The sequence below is a fragment of the Lolium perenne genome, chromosome 4 (genome assembly GCF_019359855.2).
Source record: "Lolium perenne isolate Kyuss_39 chromosome 4, Kyuss_2.0, whole genome shotgun sequence".
Classification (NCBI taxonomy): domain Eukaryota; kingdom Viridiplantae; phylum Streptophyta; class Magnoliopsida; order Poales; family Poaceae; genus Lolium; species Lolium perenne.
This window is the reverse complement of record NC_067247.2, coordinates 94,982,830-95,001,055: the sequence shown is the minus strand read 5'-3', so window position 1 is coordinate 95,001,055 and position 18,226 is coordinate 94,982,830. Positions and strand designations below refer to the sequence as shown.

Sequence of the window (18,226 nt, the reverse complement as noted above, 5' to 3'; positions counted from 1 at the left end):
AGGGTGCCGGAGGCGATCTCCTGGATCCCCCGAGATGGGATCGGCGTTGGCGGCGTCTCTGGAAGGTTTTCCGTATCGTGGCTCTCGGTACTGGGGGTTTCGTCACGGAGACTTTTTATAGGCGGAAGGGCAGGTCAAGAGGCGGCACGGGGGCCCCACACCACAGGGCCGCGCGGCCAAGGGGGGGGGCCGCGCCGCCCTAGGGTGTGGCCCCTCCGTGGCCCCTCTTCGTCTCTCCTTCGGACTTCTGGAAGCTTCATGAGAAAATAGGCCCCTGGGCTTTGATTTCGTCCAATTCCGAGAATATTTCCTTACTAGGATTTCTGAAACCAAAAACAGCAGAAAATAGCAACTGGCACTTCGGCATCTTGTTAATAGGTTAGTTCCAGAAAATGCACGAATATGACATAAAGTGTGCATAAAACATGTAGATAACATCAATAATGTGGCATGGAACATAAGAAATTATCGATACGTCGGAGACGTATCAATGACCAAGGAAGGAAACGTACTGCAGATGCTATGGATGTGGATGACCAGAAGGAGCTGAAGAAGAGTAAGAAGGAATTTGGCAACAAAAACAAAGAAGCGGGGCTGTCGAAACAGCCCTGCGAGTCCCAATGAAGTGTGTGTGCTGGAATTGCCGGGGGTTGGGGAACGACCCGGCAATTCATGGTCTTCTGGATCTCCAGAAGAAGGTGGACCCTGACGTATTGTTCCTGTCGGAAACAAAGATGTGTAAGGAGAAGCTGGAGGGTTTGAAGTGGAAGCTTGGGATGCCAAACATGATTGTAAAAGACTGTGTGGGAAGGAGTGGCGGGCTGGTTTTGTTCTGGAAAAATGAAGTCAATCTGAAGCTTGTGGGTTTTGTCTCCAAATACCATATTGATACAGAGATAACGGAGACTGATGGTTTTGTGTGGCGCTTTACTGGAATATATGGTGAGCCGAAGTCTGATGGGAAGGATAAGACATGGAAATTGATGAGAAATCTGAAACATCAAAGTAATAAACCTTGGCTATGTTGTGGTGACTTCAATGAGGTGCTACACTCGTGGGAGAAGGAAGGAGGGGCGGCTCGGCCCCAGGGTTGTATGGATAAGTTTAAGGTCTCATTGGAGTTCTGCGGGATGGATGATCTTGGCTTTGTTGGCGATCCATTCACTTGGCGAAATCATAGCCATTCGGCTAGCAGTTATATTAGAGAAAGATTGGATCGGGCAGTGGCAACCCGAGAATGGAGGGAGAGGTTCCCGGCGTTTAAAGTCACAAACGATGATCCTCGACACTCTGACCACCGACCTGTGGTTGTTGATACGCATGGTTCAGAGGAAAGATTGAGTAGCTCGGCTCGGATCAGGGTGCCAAAATTTGAAGCTCGGTGGATGGAAGAGGAGGCATGTATGGGAATTGTTAAAAATGCTTGGGAGCTAGAGGTGGAGGTTAAAAAAGGAGGGGTGGTCGAAGGAGTGAGGGGTGTACTGGGGCAACTGGTGGATTGGAGCAAAAATGTCCTGGGAGATCTAGATAAACGGATATGCAAGCTGAAAAAGGAATTGGAAAGGTGGAGGAGAGAAGGAATTGGACCTGAACAAGTGAGAAGGGAAGCTGTGCTTCGGTTTAAGTTGAGTCGGTTGGAGGAACAACGTGATACTTATTGGAAGCAGAGGGCCCATGTTGACTGGATGAAGGGGGGTGACAGAAACACAAAGTATTTCCATTCAGTAGCCACAGAGAGGAGGAAAATAAATAGGATCAGTAAGTTAAGAAGGGGGGATGGGGTGCTGGTGGAGGAGGAGGAGGCCATGAAAGAGGTGGCATCTAACTATTTTTTAAATTTGTTCCAATCTACCCCAGGTACCCGGATGGAGGAATTATTGCAGCATGTACAACCTCGGGTAACAGATGAGATGAATGAGTCCTTGTGCAAGCCTTTCTCCAATGAGGAGGTGATGGTGGCACTTGATGGCATTGGAGACCTCAAAGCACCGGGACCCGATGGGATGCACTCCATTTTTTACAAAAAGTTCTGGGATGTTGTTGGAGGAAAAGTGACCGAAGAGGTACTGCATGTGTTAAATGGGGGTCCCATGCCTGATAATTGGAATGATACATGTGTTGTTCTAATCCCCAAGATCAACAATCCAGAAGGTATGAAAGATCTCCGACCCATTAGTCTTTGCAATGTGGTGTATAAGATCATCTCGAAGATCCTTGCAAATAGGCTGAAGTTGATCTTGGATGCTATCATCTCTCCAAACCAAAGTGCTTTTGTCCCAGGGCGTTTGATCACGGATAATATTCTGTTGGCCTATGAATGTACACATTATATGAAGTCCAGGAGACGGGGGAAGGAAGGCTATGCAGCAGTCAAGTTGGATATGAGCAATGCCTATGATAGAGTTGAATGGGACTTTGTGGAGAGAATGATGAGGAGACTTGGTTTCGCGGAGAGATGGATTAATTTGATCATGATGTGTGTGACAACAGTGAAATATCAAATTCGAATAAATGGTTCACTAACAGATGAGATTATTCCACAAAGAGGATTGAGACAAGGAGACCCCCTCTCGCCATACCTTTTTCTTTTTTGTGCTGAAGGTTTCTCAGCACTAATGAACCATGCGGAGGAAGATGGAAGTTTGGAAGGAATCCGTATATGCTGCGCCAAGTTTTAATCACCTCTTATTTGCAGATGATTCTTTGGTACTTATTAAAGCTACTAGCGAAAGTGCCAGGACGCTGCAGAATGTGCTACAACTATATGAGATGTGCTCGGGGCAAACCATTAATTTTGACAAATCGTCAGTCATGTTCAGTGAGAATACGAGTAATGCAAGAAGGAACCAGGTCCTTGGCGAGCTGCATATCAGAGCTGAAGCTAGGACAGAGAAGTACTTGGGACTACCAATCTATGTTGGAAGATCCAAATCGAAAGTGTTTGCATATCTTAAGGATAGGGTATGGAAGAAGATTCAGGGTTGGAAGGAGAAGATGTTGTCTAAAGCTGGGAAAGATATCCTGATAAAGGCATGTGCGCAAGCCATTCCAGCGTTTGCGATGTCCTGTTTTGATCTTACTAAGACACTATGTGAGGAGATTAGTACGATGATATGTCGCTACTGGTGGGCTCAGCAGGAGAATGAGAACAAAATTCATTGGTTGAGCTGGGAGAAATTGACAAAACCGAAGAGTGAAGGAGGACTTGGCTTCCGAGATCTTTATGGTTTTAACATGGCTATGTTATCGAGGCAAGCATGGAGACTATTGGATAATCCAAACTCGTTGTGTGGCAGGGTGCTTAAAGCAAGATACTTCCCTACTTCTTCTATCCTTGAGGCTACTGCAGCACCTGGTATTTCTTACACATGGCGTAGCATTCTTAAAGGTGTGTCGCTACTCAAGGAGGGTTTGGTATGGAGGATTGGTGATGGAACACAAGTAAACCTGTGGTCGGACCCTTGGCTTCCTCGGGATGGTTCGAGGCTTCCCATTACCCCAAGGAGACAGAGTTTACTCACCAAGGTTCATGAACTAATAAATCCAGCTACTGGCCAATGGGATGAGGAATTGGTACGTGACACATTGTGGGATGCAGATGCTAACATTGTTCTGAAAATCCCAGTTAGGGAAGATTTTGAAGATTTCCCGGCATGGCACTATGATGAAAAGGGGGTCTTTACAGTCAAGTCAGCATATCACCTATACATGACTGTCAATTACCCAGATAACCCAGGTGGATCAGGTAATGGTGATGCGCAAATTCAGTGGAATAATATTTGGAAGCTGGCAGTAGTTCCAAAGATCAAACAATTCATGTGGCGGTTGGCCCATAACAGTCTACCTCTGAAGATGAGCATCAAGAGGAGAGGGATAGAATGTGACACTTTGTGTGTCTGCTGCAGAAGATTTGATGAGGACGGAGTCCACCTTTTTCTCAAATGTAAGGAGGTAAGGAAGGTTTGGAAATTAATAGGGATGGAGGATGTCTGTGATCGAATGTGCGCATACAGTACTGCAGCTTCTGTGGTGCAACAAATACTCTGTCTCAAAGAGGCCGATAGGATTTTGGTCTGCTGTACTCTATGGCGCTGGTGGACTACAAGGAACAAACTAAATTCAGAGGGACTGGAACTGTCGGTGGAGGGTACTGTGAAACAGGCAAATTACTGGGCGGCCGAATCGCGACAGTACTGTAAGAGGATTCAGATAATGGGAGTCGGCACTAGCGGGGTGATGAACAAGCCACAATGGTGTCCACCGTCGGGAGATGTGCTTAAACTAAATTCTGATGGATCATTTTCAGCGGAAACAGGTACTGGAGGATGGGGCTTTGTTATTCGAGACCAACATGGCGTGGTCAGAGGATCTGGTGCTGGCTTTCTGGCGCAGGCGGGCAGCGCTGCTTATGCTGAAGCACACGCATGTCAAGAAGCCCTGTCAGCGGCAGCAAGTTGGGGCATGGGACATGTCCATGTTGAATCGGATGCCCAAAATCTAATCAAGGCCCTCCAGGAGACAAGTTTCGATCGCACCGAAGAAGGGACCGTATATCGGGACATGCGTGCTTTCTTACGTCTGAATTTCACGTCTGTTTCCTTTTCGTTTTGCCCAAGGGCATGTAATGTTTTGGCACATGAATTAGCAGCTGTTGGTGTGCGTAGGAGAGAGATCCAGTCGCTGTGGCTGAACTCTTTGCCTGCTGATGTATTTGTTCTGAAGACCAGCATGTCTGCTGTGTCTGTTAAGTAATGGAATCAGGTGTTCCAGCTCAAAAAAAAAAGTCCTTGGCTTGTGTTGCTACTGCAAATGACAGTTAGTCTTCGACGTTTCATAACATGTCTTACAACGGTGTTATGTTTGTTTTTAGTCAAGTTGCGCAAGAAAATGAACTAAAAGTTATCTCGGCACATGATACTTGTCACAATGAGAAGCAAAGTGGAGTGAGTCATGAGCGAGAATGCTACGGGAGGGGTGAGTTGGCACAGTTTTTTTTTCATTGTTAAAATTAATTATCTTGAAAACCATTCTTCCAACCATTTTCACTTTTTGATCCTCGCACCGAGATTTTCAAAACTAGATCTTATGTTGCTAAGTTTCGGGAACTATACTTCTAAAACAATCACAACTGTTCATCACAGCTGTACTTTGGTGTACTCCGGGTCTCACTACGAGCGTAGTTTGACATACTTTCGGTTTCAACACAACTATATACTTCGGTATACTTCATGTTTTACCAGTGGCGGAGCTATGTTGTGGCCGACCTAGACCGTGGCCCGCCCAACTCAGCCCGAAATAGTGAAGGGTTTGAAGGTATATTTGGCTGTGAAAGAGAAAAAAATGGTCATCTTCTTTGGGCTGGCCCAACCAGCTGTTTCTGCCAAGCTCCGCCAGTGTGTTTTACTATGGGTGTATTTTAGTGTACTTTGGCATTCTCGCCATAGTTGTACCTTTGGATACCTGATGTTGAATTTGTAAGTGCATTTCGGAGTGGTGTTTTAGCACATGGGAGCATATGCTCCCTTTATTTTGAAATGCATGTAACACATATTTTAAAATTTCAAAAAAGTTGAAACGGAAAATTCGTACGTACATCTTCACATGCTACACGCTCACAAAGTCGTTTCATGAAAAATCGACTTGTCGTGTGGCTTGTGTAAAAAAGACAAAATTCAATGCTTAAAATAATGCTTTTCAGAAGATAAATTTTCTCTTTTTTACATAGACCACAAAAAATATTGATTCCTCGCGAAACTTGACAAACACACCGTATATTATGGAAATGTACATATAGAATTTTTTGTCAAAATTTTTCGACATTTCAAAACATAATTTTTTGGTATAGGGAGCATATGCACCCGGGAGCCGAATTGAATTTCCGAGTGCATTTGGGTTATACACTTTCTAAAGTACGTGCGTGAAAGTACACCCGGGTGCAAAATTACACTCGCAGAGACAGCTCCGCTCATGACACGTGTCAACATGGGAGCGCTTCGCGTTGCACAAACGGACCCTCCTGAAGATTGGCGCTTTGCTAAATCTACTCATACCAGGTTACTAGTTTAAGTTACTACCCACAATAACTAGCCTAATTGTACGTTTAGATCAGCGTTTTACTATGTATATAGCCCAACTATAAATAACTGGCCCAGCGTGGCTGTAATAAGCCCTTTGTCAATCTGAAAAGTCCATTAGGTAGAAAACCGGGGAGTAGCTATACACCGACCTGGTCGGTCGGTGCAACGCACCGCACACCCCCGCAACTCGGGGCGGTTCAGTGGGCCGCGGCCCATCCCAACAGGTAAGCTTTTTTTCCTTTTTCTTTCCTTTTTGCTGTTTTATCTTTTCTGTTTATATTTCCATTTTTAAAATCTAACAACTTTTTTGGAAACACAAAACTATTTTTTGAGATAGAATATTTCGTAAAATTTGAACATTTTGAAAACTGAACAAATTTTAGAATTTGAACAGTTTTAAATTTGAACAAATTTAAAATTTGAACATTTTTTAAAGTTGAACATTTTTAACTGAACAATTTCAAAGTTTGAACAATTTTAAAATTTGAACAGTTTCAAAGTTTGAACATTTTTCAAAAATTTAAATTTGAACGGTTGTCAAATTTGAACGGTTTTCAGATTTGAACGATTTTCAAATTTGGACATTTTTTAATTTAAACATTTTCTCAATTTGAACAATTTTTAAAAATTAAAATTTTCGAATCTGAAAAAATATAACAAAAACCGAAAACAGAAAAAAGAAAAGAAAAACAGAAAAAGAAACCAAAAAAGAAGAAAGAAAAAGCAAAAACGAACTGCACAGCCTAAACAGACCTAAATGGGCCCGGCCCATACCCGACCAGGGGGTGTGCGGTGGCCGGTAGCCACCGACCTGGTCGGTGTATAGGTTTTGCCAGAAAACCGGGAGGGCCAAACGGCAAAACCTATACACCGACCAGGTCGGTGGCTACCGGCCACCGCACACCCCCTGGTCGGGTATGGGCCAGGCCCATTTGTGGCTGTTTAGCCTTGTTTTTTCTTTTTTCTTTTTTATCTTTTCTGGTTTCTTTTTTCTGTTTTCTTTTCTTTTTTCTGTTTTCAGTTTTGTTTATTTTTTTTAGATTCAAAAATTTTGATTTTTAAAAATTGTTCAAATTGAGAAAATGTTTAAATTAAAAAATGTTCAAATTTGAAAACTGTTTAAATTTGAAAATCGTTCAAATTCGAAAACTGTTCAAATTTGAAAATTTGAAAATTGTTCAAATATGAAAATCGTTCAAATCGAAAAATCGTTCAAATTCGAAATTTGTTCATATTCAAAAAACGTTCAATTTTGAAAATTATTCGAGTTAAAAAATTGTTCAAATTTCGAATTTTGAAAAATATTCAAATTCAAAAAAATGTTCAAATTTAAAAACTGTTTTAATTTCAGAAAACTGTTCAAATTCGAAAAAAGTTTTTAAAAGTGTTAGATTTTAAAAAACGAAAATATAAACAGAAAAGAAAAAAACAGAAAAGAAGAAAGAAAAAGGAAAAAAAACTCACCTGATGCAATGGGCCGCGGCCCACTAAATTACTGGATCGTGGGGGGTGTGCGGTGCCTTCCACCCACCGACCAGGTCGGTGGCGAGGAGCTCCCGGGCCAACCAACTGGGAGTTGGGTTAGGGCCCACGAAAAAGCTCGGCCGATAAGGCCCAACGGCGGCACTGAAACCCACGGCCGCCGCCGCCGCCCGTGCGCACCCGAAACTTCGGCGGAGGCAGGCAGGCAGTGCAGGGGGAGGGAGATGGTGGCGATCTCGATGTACCGCGGCAACCTCCACCGGGCCGGGGACGACGCCGCGCGCCAGTGGCAGGTGCCCCCACCGACCCTCTCGGCGTCCCGGTTCCGCCGCCTGCTCCGCAGCCGCTCCCTCGCCGTCTCCCGCCTCGCGGGGGCTCACCGGCCCAACTCCCGCCTGGGTGAAGCCGCCGCGGAGCCCGCGAGAGGGGCGGAAGAGGTAGACGGGGATCAGCAGCAACATCAGCAGGAGGAGGAACATCAGCAGGAGGAGGGGCATGATGTGCAACCGCATCAGCAGCAGGAAGAGGAAGGGCATGATCTGCAGCAGCAGGAGGGGGAGGAAGAGGGGCAGGATGAGCACCAGCAAGGGGAGGACATGGGAGAAGAGGAGGAGCAGGAGGAGGGGGCGGTGGAGGATGTGGAGATGGACGATGCGGGGGAGGTGGTCGTCGGAGACGGGGATGCTAGCGGCAATGGGGATCCTGAAGAAGGCCAAGGCGAGAGCGAAGGCTTCGACCCCAACCCGGAGGTGAGGCCTGTTCAAACTCTTGGCTTCTGGTAGCTCCCTGCTGCTCTATATGGAATTGTAGCTGAAATTGTGCCAAGTGCTATCAACCCTAAATATAGATTTTGTCGCATGTAGATTGAGATTTTGTCGCGCATCGAAACGTCCAATAACTGTTGGCTTGGGAGATTTAGGTCATTGGAGGATGTCCACCTGCGGAATTTAGAATTGGTACTTTCGTGGTGGTTATGTATTAGAATCTAAATATTTAGCAGTACTGAAAATATGATGAAATTCCTAGGTTGGACTGTCCTGTTTGTCAGTGGCGGAGCCAGAATTGGAGCAAGCCCCGGGCCAAAAACTAATCCCAGAAAAACTACTCCAAAGAAGCTCATCTCATAACATAAAATATTTAGTACCATTTTCAAAATGAACATACAATTTAACTGAATCCAACAACGTATAAATGAAAATCAGACAAGACTAAAAGTTGTAATACGGGATTAAAAAAGACTAGGTGTCCATAAATACTTGTCGTAGGTTTAATAAATCTAGACTTATTTTTGTCTATATTTGAATAAATTTGCGATAAGTATTAATTTAGGCCGGAGGGATTACAAAAATAACGGCTCAAGTCTGGACAGTCATTTAATAAATTCACTTTAGACACTGAGATGAATAGAATTAATCAATTAAGTACTACTAGCTCAATCAAAGTAGGAGCCGCAGCCGAGCCAAGTCAATTACCAAGTCCAGTGATTGAGTGGAGTGTACTAGGAAAAGCGAAGTCGTAGAGCAGAGGAACAACACATCACCAGCAATCGAGCAGCGCCGGCCAGCAGTCGCGCAAGCATGGAGGGATGGAGGCAGCCAGGCAGGGCAGCGGATCAGTGCAGTCGCAGCAAAGCAGCCGATCAGTGTAGCGTGAGGTTCGCGTAGAAGGAGATTTGATACCCGGGCCAAATCGAAAATATGTATAGGTAGTAAGCTGGTAAAGTTGCCGCGCCCCGGGCCATGGCCCTTGTTGCCCGGGGTGTAGCTCCGCCCCTGCTGTTTGTAGATTAGAATAAGCAATAAAACTTTTGCGATTTACTCGATAATAAAGGGACAACAGTTGGCTCCTTGGCAAGGACCAGTAAGCAAGCGTGCACATGAGCACGACTCCTACTTATCGACCAATATATTTGCGTTTACAGAAGAATAAGAAAGAAGCATGTTTAGTTGCTAAACATTAGATTCTGTGTTTGAAGCAACGAAAGAAATATCTGCTAACAACATAAAAGGCTACTTTTCCTTCATACGGATGTTGGAGATGTAATCTTGTATTTTTCTTCATGGTAATTCTTATGGAAACAAATGAACTTCTATACGCATTATCTTGGCCTACCTGAATTCAGAGATGCACTTGGAATAGAATTTGAATTTGACATCCCATTTTGCAAACTAAATGCTGTACTATGGGAAATAAAATTTGACAGTTATATAGTGAAGTGTTAATCACTAATTGTAAATGTCAAATTGGCCCTTGCCCAATTGCTTTATGATTCTTTTCACTTGCTTGGGACCATGTCCACTTGAGTGTGACCACGCCTGCGTCATTGCTGGTTACACAGAATGTGGAAGAAACATGTGCACTTTTCCTTCATGCGTTGGTGTTCTTAGAGTTTTAGAATTGGTACGTTCGTAGCATTATGGTGGTTCTATATTAGAATCTAAATGTTTAGCAGTGCTGAAAATTGGATGAAATTCTTGGGTTGGACTGTTCTGTTTCTAGGTTTGAATATGAATGAAGCTTTTGAGATTTACTCGACAATTAATCTTCTTTGTTGCACTCGATAACAGTCTGATCTTTGGTGCGAATACAAGATATTGCTGGTTGCTTCTGAACACCAGCTTTGTTGAACAACAATTTAATAGTTTTACTTGGACATTTTATCAGTGCTCTGTGATTCTTTAGTAGAATTCATTAACCACACAGACGATCCACACATAATTGGGCACCTAACCACAGACTATCTACATTCTGTTTTTTTCATTGGGACCTCTGACTCTGAATTTTATTTCTTATTATAGGTGAGTTACCATGATGGAGTTGAAGAAAGGAAGAGAGAGTTGACTGACAAGCTAGATACCTTAAGTAAGAAAAAGCACGATCTTGTGCAGATGCTGAAGCAGGTATTAATTGCGCTGACTCGATTTTTTTCTTATTGTGTTGACTTTGATTGTGGTTCAGAACATGTTGCTATGTGCTCCATAGCTTCTACTTTGTTTTTTCACTTAAATGCGTGACTGAATGTTGAATACTGGGTAATATTGGGTGGTAGACAACTTCATATTTGATAATTTCTCTGGGTTTCTCTACTTCTGTCATGTACTCAGTACCCACTTGAAAGACACTGATTCAAACGAGTCTCTGTTCCATTTGAAAAATATCTAAATCCAAAAATATTAGACTTGCTATCCTGAATATAAAAACAATTAAATAATTTCCTAGTTTAAATATGCATCAACTTCTAATAAAGTATCTGGAAATTTTTGTAGAAAGTTCAGGAAAAGTTCTTTAAAGTAATTGGATTTGTGTATGCTCCCTCTGTTCCAGTGTAGTCTGCACAGAAGGCTGGACCCGTATAGCAAGGAAAGGTAGTGGAGCATTGCTTTATTTTTTCTTACTGTTTTGTCCCTATGTGTGCGTTCGGTGCTTGGGCATCGGGACGTTTCGTTTTCTTGGCCCAACCAGAAAAGGAGGGGTAGAATAGCCGAATAGGAAAGAATTGCTGAGAGTGCACCTAGAGTGGCAATACACAGACTAATATGAAAAAAGGGTAAAAACTTACGCGCAATTGAAATTGAAACAGAGGGAGTATATTTTAACTGAAGTAACTGACATGTCAAACGACAAAATCCGTACTAGGTGTTTGAACGTATGCAATTTATAATACCCCCTCTGTCCACAAAAAGAAATCTCAACTTTGTCTAAACTTTTATGTATTTACACACTAAAACATGTCTAGATACATTCATATTTTGACATACTTGAGACATCCTTTTGTGGACGGAGGGAGCATTTCTTTCACTTGTTATTCTCCTTACCAAGTATTTTAGGAAGATATTAGTCATGTTGCTACACATGCACTGTCTTCAAATGCTATACATCGTGAGTATACAGTTCTATTAGTACCAGAGTGGAACGGATATTGATCGGATAATGGATGGTAGTAGTACTTCGTTGGATTACTCTGTGGATATCGATCTTCTTGTTGATCTGTGAAAGTAATCTGACCGCTTCAGAATATAAGCGATAACTTGCAATTTATTGCATGATTTAAAATGAGCCAGCTCTAAATTAAGTCTCATTATTAGCGTATCAGTGGTTGTATGCTCTATTTTAGTTTCTTTGAGCAATTTGTCATCGGTATTCGCTATTCAATGTACTCAGCACATTTGTTTGGCTGTTTGAACAGATTTTAAATGCTGAAGAAGAAATCAGAAAGCGTAGCATACAGGCTTCGTCGCGTGCTGCCATGCCTCAACCATCAGAAAACGCAGCTGATGGAAGCTTTGTTCCTAGACAGGTGCCTAGAATGACCGTTGATGTCAATTTCAGCGAGTTTGCTGGGGAGTCAGATGCTGGTTCCAACCAGGGCACACCTGGACGCCCCATGCATCATGTTCACAATATTTCTCCTTCAACAACCTCGCTTGCTAGGTCTCCATTTGGTTCTCTCCACCACAATTCTGTAAGTTGTTGCACTGTTCATGTTTCGAGTTCTAAGCTACATTCCTCTGTTGGATGCTATAGTAAATCAGTTTTAGGTAATAAGTGAAACGAGACTGCAGATAGTGAGTCTAACTACATTAGTGAATATACATTGTAGTACTAAATAATGCTGATATTCTGAAAGTTCTGAGACTTGAGAATGTGTTATACAGTATTAATTTGATGGGTTTGGCTAGATGAGTTATTTCTACAATATAAGAATTTCTGTGATAAAGCAGAGTCCTTCTGTTTGTTTTGATCAATAATTACTTGTGATCTTACAGGGCCACACTCCACGAAGTCCTTTCTCTACAGCAAGTCCATCTCGCTTCGCAGGTACTGGACATCACGGGCATCCTTCAGCATCACTACCAGGAAGTAACTTTGTAGCCTCGTCGCCTTCCCCTGCTGCATCCGGTGGCTCTTCCTCTGTATTCAGAGACTATCGCCCACCCAATTCAACATAATTCCAAGAATAGTCAAGTTAGCATCAGATGGAGCTTGAAGGCAGTGACGTATATGAGAGTCACCGTGAATAGTTCAATGTTGTTTGTATTCCTCCCTGCTTTGTTACTCTGTTGATGATATAATTAGTATGTGGATAGCACCTCCTCGGAGAATAAGGTCATGTTGATGCATCAGTTTGTATCTCAAGCAGTGCTAATGCTACCGAAAGGAAGTCATGGCCTCCTTGTGTTAAGATCAAAATGTGGTAATGACTATAATTATTAAAATTAGAACCTAGCTGTTATTAATCTAAAAAGTCATTTGACAATGTAAAATAGGTTTCCTGATGGTTCGTCACCACAGAAAGGTCGAGCTGAAACCCTGAAAGTATATATAAGGGTTAATAAGAGCATCTCCAGCCGCGTCCCCCAAAGCATCCTCCAAACCGCGTCGGATTAAGCGTTTGGGGGACGTGTTTTGTTCGTGCCGTCTTTGGGGGACGTCGCTCCCCAGCCGCGTCCCCCAAAGGCCGCCCCCAATCAAGAATTCAAATTTTGCATTCAAAAGAGATCGTTCCCGCCGATCAGAGTAGCGGCGATCACAGTAGCGGCGATCATATTACAGACCATATAGTGCATGCTAAATTAGAAGAAGGGGTTGGTCGACGGCGACGTATCCTGAGTTGACGCAGGCCCGTCGATCACGACGACCTCGTCGCGATCTGGCTGGTGCTGTGCATGCTCCGTCTCCTCCGCCGCCGTCGCATAGGCTGACGATGGTATAGCAGTCGAAGACGCGGCAGTCGGCTCTTGCGCCGCAGTTGCTGCCGCTGCCGCTTCCTGGGCCGCCGCGTCGGCCGCCGCCATTTTGGCTTCGATATCGTCGAGGATCTGGCCTTTGAAGAAGTTGTGCGCCGCCCGCGTCCAGGGAGACATTCCCTCTGTCAACGCTCTCAGCAGGGACATGTCGTCCCTGCGTTTCTTGAGCTCCAATTTCTCCTCTTGCCTCTTGAGCAGCTCCGCCCACCTTTCGTCGTTCTTTTTGGCGCGGGAGAGAAAGGTCGAGGAGACGTCCGCGAGGCATTTCGTGATCGACGCCTGCGTCTTCTCACACGACGCGGCGTCGGCCAAGGCGGCCTTGGCAGCCTTGTTGCCAGTACTATATGGGCTTTATCATGGGCTTGCGTTGGTGGCGGCGAGAAGACTCCCGGAACGTACACCGGCACGTTCGTACTATATGGGCTCGCGTTGGTGGCGGCGAGACACCCGGCCATTAAGTGCTGGTGCTGGCGCGCCGCCAGAGCCTTCTTCTCCTGCTCCGCCGCCCTCCGTCCTTTCCGCTCCGCCGTTGACATCTTCCGGCGCAGACAATCTTCATGCCACTGATCATCGGTCCATCCTTCCAGCTTCTTCTTCGGGGCCGGCGCCTTCCGCGGCTTCGCGAACGGCGCTTTCGCCCCTTTCGTCGCATTGCCCGATGGCTTCTTGGCCGCTTTCTTGGCCATCTTCTTGGGGGCTACCGGCAGCGTCATGGAATGGGGAGAAGGTAGCGGCGGCGGGTGGACGGCGGGAGGGAGAAACAAATCGGCGGGGAAAGGAGAAACAAATCGGCGGGGAAAGGAGAAATGAATCGGCGGCGGGGGAGGCCAGAAATGCGCGGCGGATAGGTGCGATATGACGGGAGGGGCGGGATTTGGCGGGAGTGGGAGACGATTTTTCACTGAGCCGCTGACATGTGGGAGCCCGCCTCGGTTCACCTCGCTTTTCGTTGTGTTCGGCGTCCCCGGTGCGTCCCATGTGGGACGGGGACGGGCTCGGGGCGCTGGACACTGTATCGAGCCGCGCCGGACAAAAATGGGCTTTGGGGGACGCGGCTGGAACGCATTTTTTGTCCGGCGCGCCCCAAATCCCTTTGGGGGACGCGGCTAGAGATGCTCTAAGATATATGCATATATCAAATTAATCCTATATATAATGCAGTATTTGGTCTTTCTGCGCAAAATTATATTATTGCTGGGACGATATTGAGTTTTTATCTAGATGATATTTGCTTACTGTAGCACACCTCTGTGCTCATTGCTCACACAAAGAGGAAAGTGATGGTGAGACTTTCACAGTTTCCAACAAGATGACACATACACCACTCTCCACTTCAGAAGTGTTATTGTATTGAAGCGTGGAGCACGCAGCATCAGTTTGGACTAAAATAACCAATACATTTCCATAAGATCTCGTGGCTCCCAAACAGATCTAAAGTTGAGACTGCAGCAAGAGTACTATAAAGAAGTCGTAGAGACATACACCATGTCTAACAAATGCTAGTGCTCCAATTCCTTCAGGACGCGGAAGGCCGTAAGCTACAGAAAATAGGCAGTATAGATTAGTCCAGGTGACGAGAAATTAACTGAATCATTAGATGGTACATGCAATAAGAAAAACTATGTACATGTTCTGTAACATTGTGAGTGTAAGCAAATAGTTCGCACATGCTACGACCAGTAAGATATGCTTACGCATCAACATAATGGTGCAAGAAACCAACCAACAGCTCAAATTGTCGGCAAGGCCCCAGGCCATCATCACTACTCCGCATTACTGCATTGAATGCCCCTATCATTTGGGTGCTTGTCAGATATCTGCCACCAGCAATAAGGCAAGCTTGTCTATATTTTGTGATCCATTCTGACAAAGTTTTGGATGACATATTATATCCAACTCACTATTTTTGTCCAGAAGAAGAGATGGCCAGTGTTACCGTTTTCATTTGGTGGTGACAGTATCTAAGGCATGTTAACTAAACTGAACAGTGTTAAAACTAAATATAGGAGTTTCATCACAACAAAGACCCAGAAGAAAAGTAGAGTTTGTAAATAGAGAAGTTTGCCAATCGATGTTGAACACAGATCAAATGAGCAAAAATGCATAATGAGATGGACCTCCAAGATGAAACAAGCAACCAGAGTCCAGGAGATCTGCAAGATCTCTGTACTTCTAAAGAGCGGAAACTAAATTTTGATCAAATTGAGCATGTTTCTTCATAGTCATAGCAACAGATCTATTGCCACATGCATACTCCCAAACAATATGGGCCTCATAGAAGAGGATCCACCGTACATTAAAAATGTATGATTACGAACAAGAATGATTGGAGCATCTACCTCATCTGATGCTGACACAAAATTATAGACCTTCCGCATCCCCTAAAATTGGGCATAGAAGTCCTGCAAGGTTCGTAACAATATTTAGAAACAAGACTTTAACACAATAGTTAGCTAGAACATCGAAACATTGGTAACATGATAAAGACATATTCCTCATTACTCTGTGATGTACAAGTACAACCAACAGCATTATCTACAAGTCATGTGCAATCTTTTGAAAGAAAAGTAGTGCAGGCAAGCAAAATTCAGGAAATAATAATATCACACCTCATGGATCTTTATCCTAATAATCAAATGATAAATATCTGGTCAAAGAGAAGTGCATACATTGACTGGCCTCAAGTTTAACTTTAGCCAATGAGAGGAAATAACAAATAAAGTAATCATCTATACGGTTACTATTACGGCAGCATTGTTCTGTATCATCAGAATGATCATCCAGTTTGAAACGTTTCAGTGCCAACCCGAGACTGGCATGAAATTGTGTTTTTCAATCTACACTTCCTCAGTTCAGGAATGGCACAACACCACAAACCCGAGACTGGCATGAAGGTCAACCTGCCTGCCTATTGCACTTCATTGATATCACTACCAGCAATCACGCTTGCTTACCGAAATACTGGTTTTGCATTACAGTATTTTATTCATTTTCAAGTAAATGTGTAACACATCTCTAAATATAAGATATATCTTGTTTATGACCACTATAGGAAACCTGCAGACAAAACAGCCACACACTCAAATTTGCAGAAGAAAGGCAAAAGAGGGAATGAATAAAGCAACGAACCATCTATATGGTTACTAATATTATGGTGGCATTGCTCTGTACCATCGCAAAGACCATCTAGTTTTGAAACGTTTTACTGCCATTTATCCATGGGCCCTACGAGTTATCCTCATATCTAGTGGTGTTTTCCAATTTACATTTCTTCAGTTCAAGAGTGGCACAACACCAAAAACCTAAGACATGTCCCATGCATGAACATCAACATGCATATTGCACTTCACTGATATCACTACCCAGCAATTACGCTTGCTTACTGAAATAATGGTTTTGCATTGCAGTATTTTATTCCTTTTCAGGTATATGTATAAAACATCTCTATATATAAGATATATCTTGTCTATGACCACTACAGGAAACTTGCAGACGACACAGCCACACATGGTAATTTGTAATTAATTATGCCACAAATTTCGTTGTCCATATAAGATTTGGACAAAGGAAGCAGCTATGAGCTAGTTTACCTTGAGCATTACGCAATACCTCTAAAATGTACTACAGCAAGTCAAAACCAACTACCACAGGACAGGAGTAGTAAGTCTCTAGACAGAATACAAGTCGCTCACGAAACTAATCTAATCTACTATGATCTAATCGAGATGAAGAAATCAACAATCCATCGAACTGATGAAGTAGCTAAAAATAATAGCACCGGGAAAGGCGGAACCAATATGTCAGACCTGGAACCATGTGGCGGCGGTGGCGAGCGCGGAGGAGAGGCGGCACTTGTTCTTGGAGTCCTCGCAGTCGTGGAGGGTCTCGAAGTCGGTGGCGGGGAGCTTGCGCGTGATCCATCCGATGTCGAGGTAGACGTAGCGCGGCGGCGGGGGCAGGTCGACCTTGACGCGGACGACGTCGAACCAGATGAGGAAGCGGCGGACCTGCACGCCCTGGAGGTCGGTGAGGGAGCCGTAGCGGAGGACCCCCGTGACGCGCGCCTCGAAGTAGGTGAGGAACTCGAAGTGGACGCTGCAGGGCCCCGCGAGGTCGACGGTGAGGCTGCCGTTGTCGGCGAGCGAGAAGGCGGTGACGGTGGAGGGGAAGAGGCCCGCGGGGAGGCCGTAGAGCGGGAGGAGCTCGTAGAGGGTCCCGTTCTTCTCCGCCGGCGGCGGCGGCGGCGGAGGGGGAGTCTGGGTCGGGGGCTCCGCGGGTGGTGGCGGAGGTGGAGACGGGGTCGGGGGCTCCGACGGTGGTGGCGTCGGGGGTGGTGAGGTCGGGGGCTCCGCCGCCGCCGCGGCGCCGGCGAGCAGGAGGAGCGGGAGGAGGAAGAGAGAGATGGGCGGCATTGAAGGGGGAGGGAAATTGAATGAGTTTTTTTTTTTCCTTCCTCCGTTTCTCTTGTGGTCTGCGGTTTTTGCTTCCCAAAGTGTAGAACCTGTGTTTGGTCAAGCGCTCCGAGCTGGGAAATGGCTTGAAGCAACCAAATTCAAAAATCGAATCAACTAGACGGATATACCGTGGCATTGTTCGTGACTCAATTTACCGCTCCATCTTGTCTGCGTAGAGATGTCTTATACTGATACGTAACTCTCTTATATTGGCTATTTGTACCTATCAGAGTAAATAAGAGTTATCGAATGTTTCGGCGTGGTAAAGGTTCAGTTATTGTAAGCCCTAGCCACATATAAATTTGTACCACGATGTTTCGACAGATACTAGACTTTGCCTTCAACTTGTACCACCTCCTCCCACCGATTACTTCATGTTATACTATCAGTAATCGATTACTATCAGTGTTTGTGGGCCTGCTTGTCAGGTTTGATTACTTTTCTTGTAACTGCTTCTAGTAAAACT

General features: G+C 44.6%; 3 protein-coding genes across 3 annotated transcripts; 2 read left to right on the top strand and 1 right to left on the bottom strand.

Moving 5' to 3' along the window:
• Positions 1-620: 620 nt before the first annotated feature.
• LOC127347014 (uncharacterized) lies at positions 621-4,752 on the top strand. Its single transcript, XM_051373247.1, has 3 exons — positions 621-1,758; positions 1,858-2,151; positions 2,696-4,752. The coding sequence occupies exons 1-3, from the start codon at positions 621-623 to the stop codon at positions 4,750-4,752; spliced, it is 3,489 nt and encodes a 1,162-aa protein (XP_051229207.1).
• A 2,969-nt stretch (positions 4,753-7,721) lies between these two features.
• On the top strand, positions 7,722-12,823 carry LOC127293358 (uncharacterized). Its single transcript, XM_051322954.2, has 4 exons — positions 7,722-8,308; positions 10,358-10,459; positions 11,746-12,021; positions 12,326-12,823. The coding sequence occupies exons 1-4, from the start codon at positions 7,784-7,786 to the stop codon at positions 12,506-12,508; spliced, it is 1,086 nt and encodes a 361-aa protein (XP_051178914.1). The 5' UTR covers positions 7,722-7,783; the 3' UTR covers positions 12,509-12,823.
• Positions 12,824-14,638: 1,815 nt separating this feature from the next.
• Positions 14,639-17,783, bottom strand: LOC127293357 (uncharacterized). Its single transcript, XM_051322953.2, has 3 exons — positions 17,113-17,783; positions 15,646-15,708; positions 14,639-14,844 (listed from the first exon to the last, which is right to left on the bottom strand). Exons 1-2 carry the CDS (start codon positions 17,716-17,718, stop codon positions 15,688-15,690), a joined length of 627 nt encoding a protein of 208 aa, XP_051178913.1. The 5' UTR covers positions 17,719-17,783; the 3' UTR covers positions 14,639-14,844; positions 15,646-15,687.
• Positions 17,784-18,226: the final 443 nt, after the last annotated feature.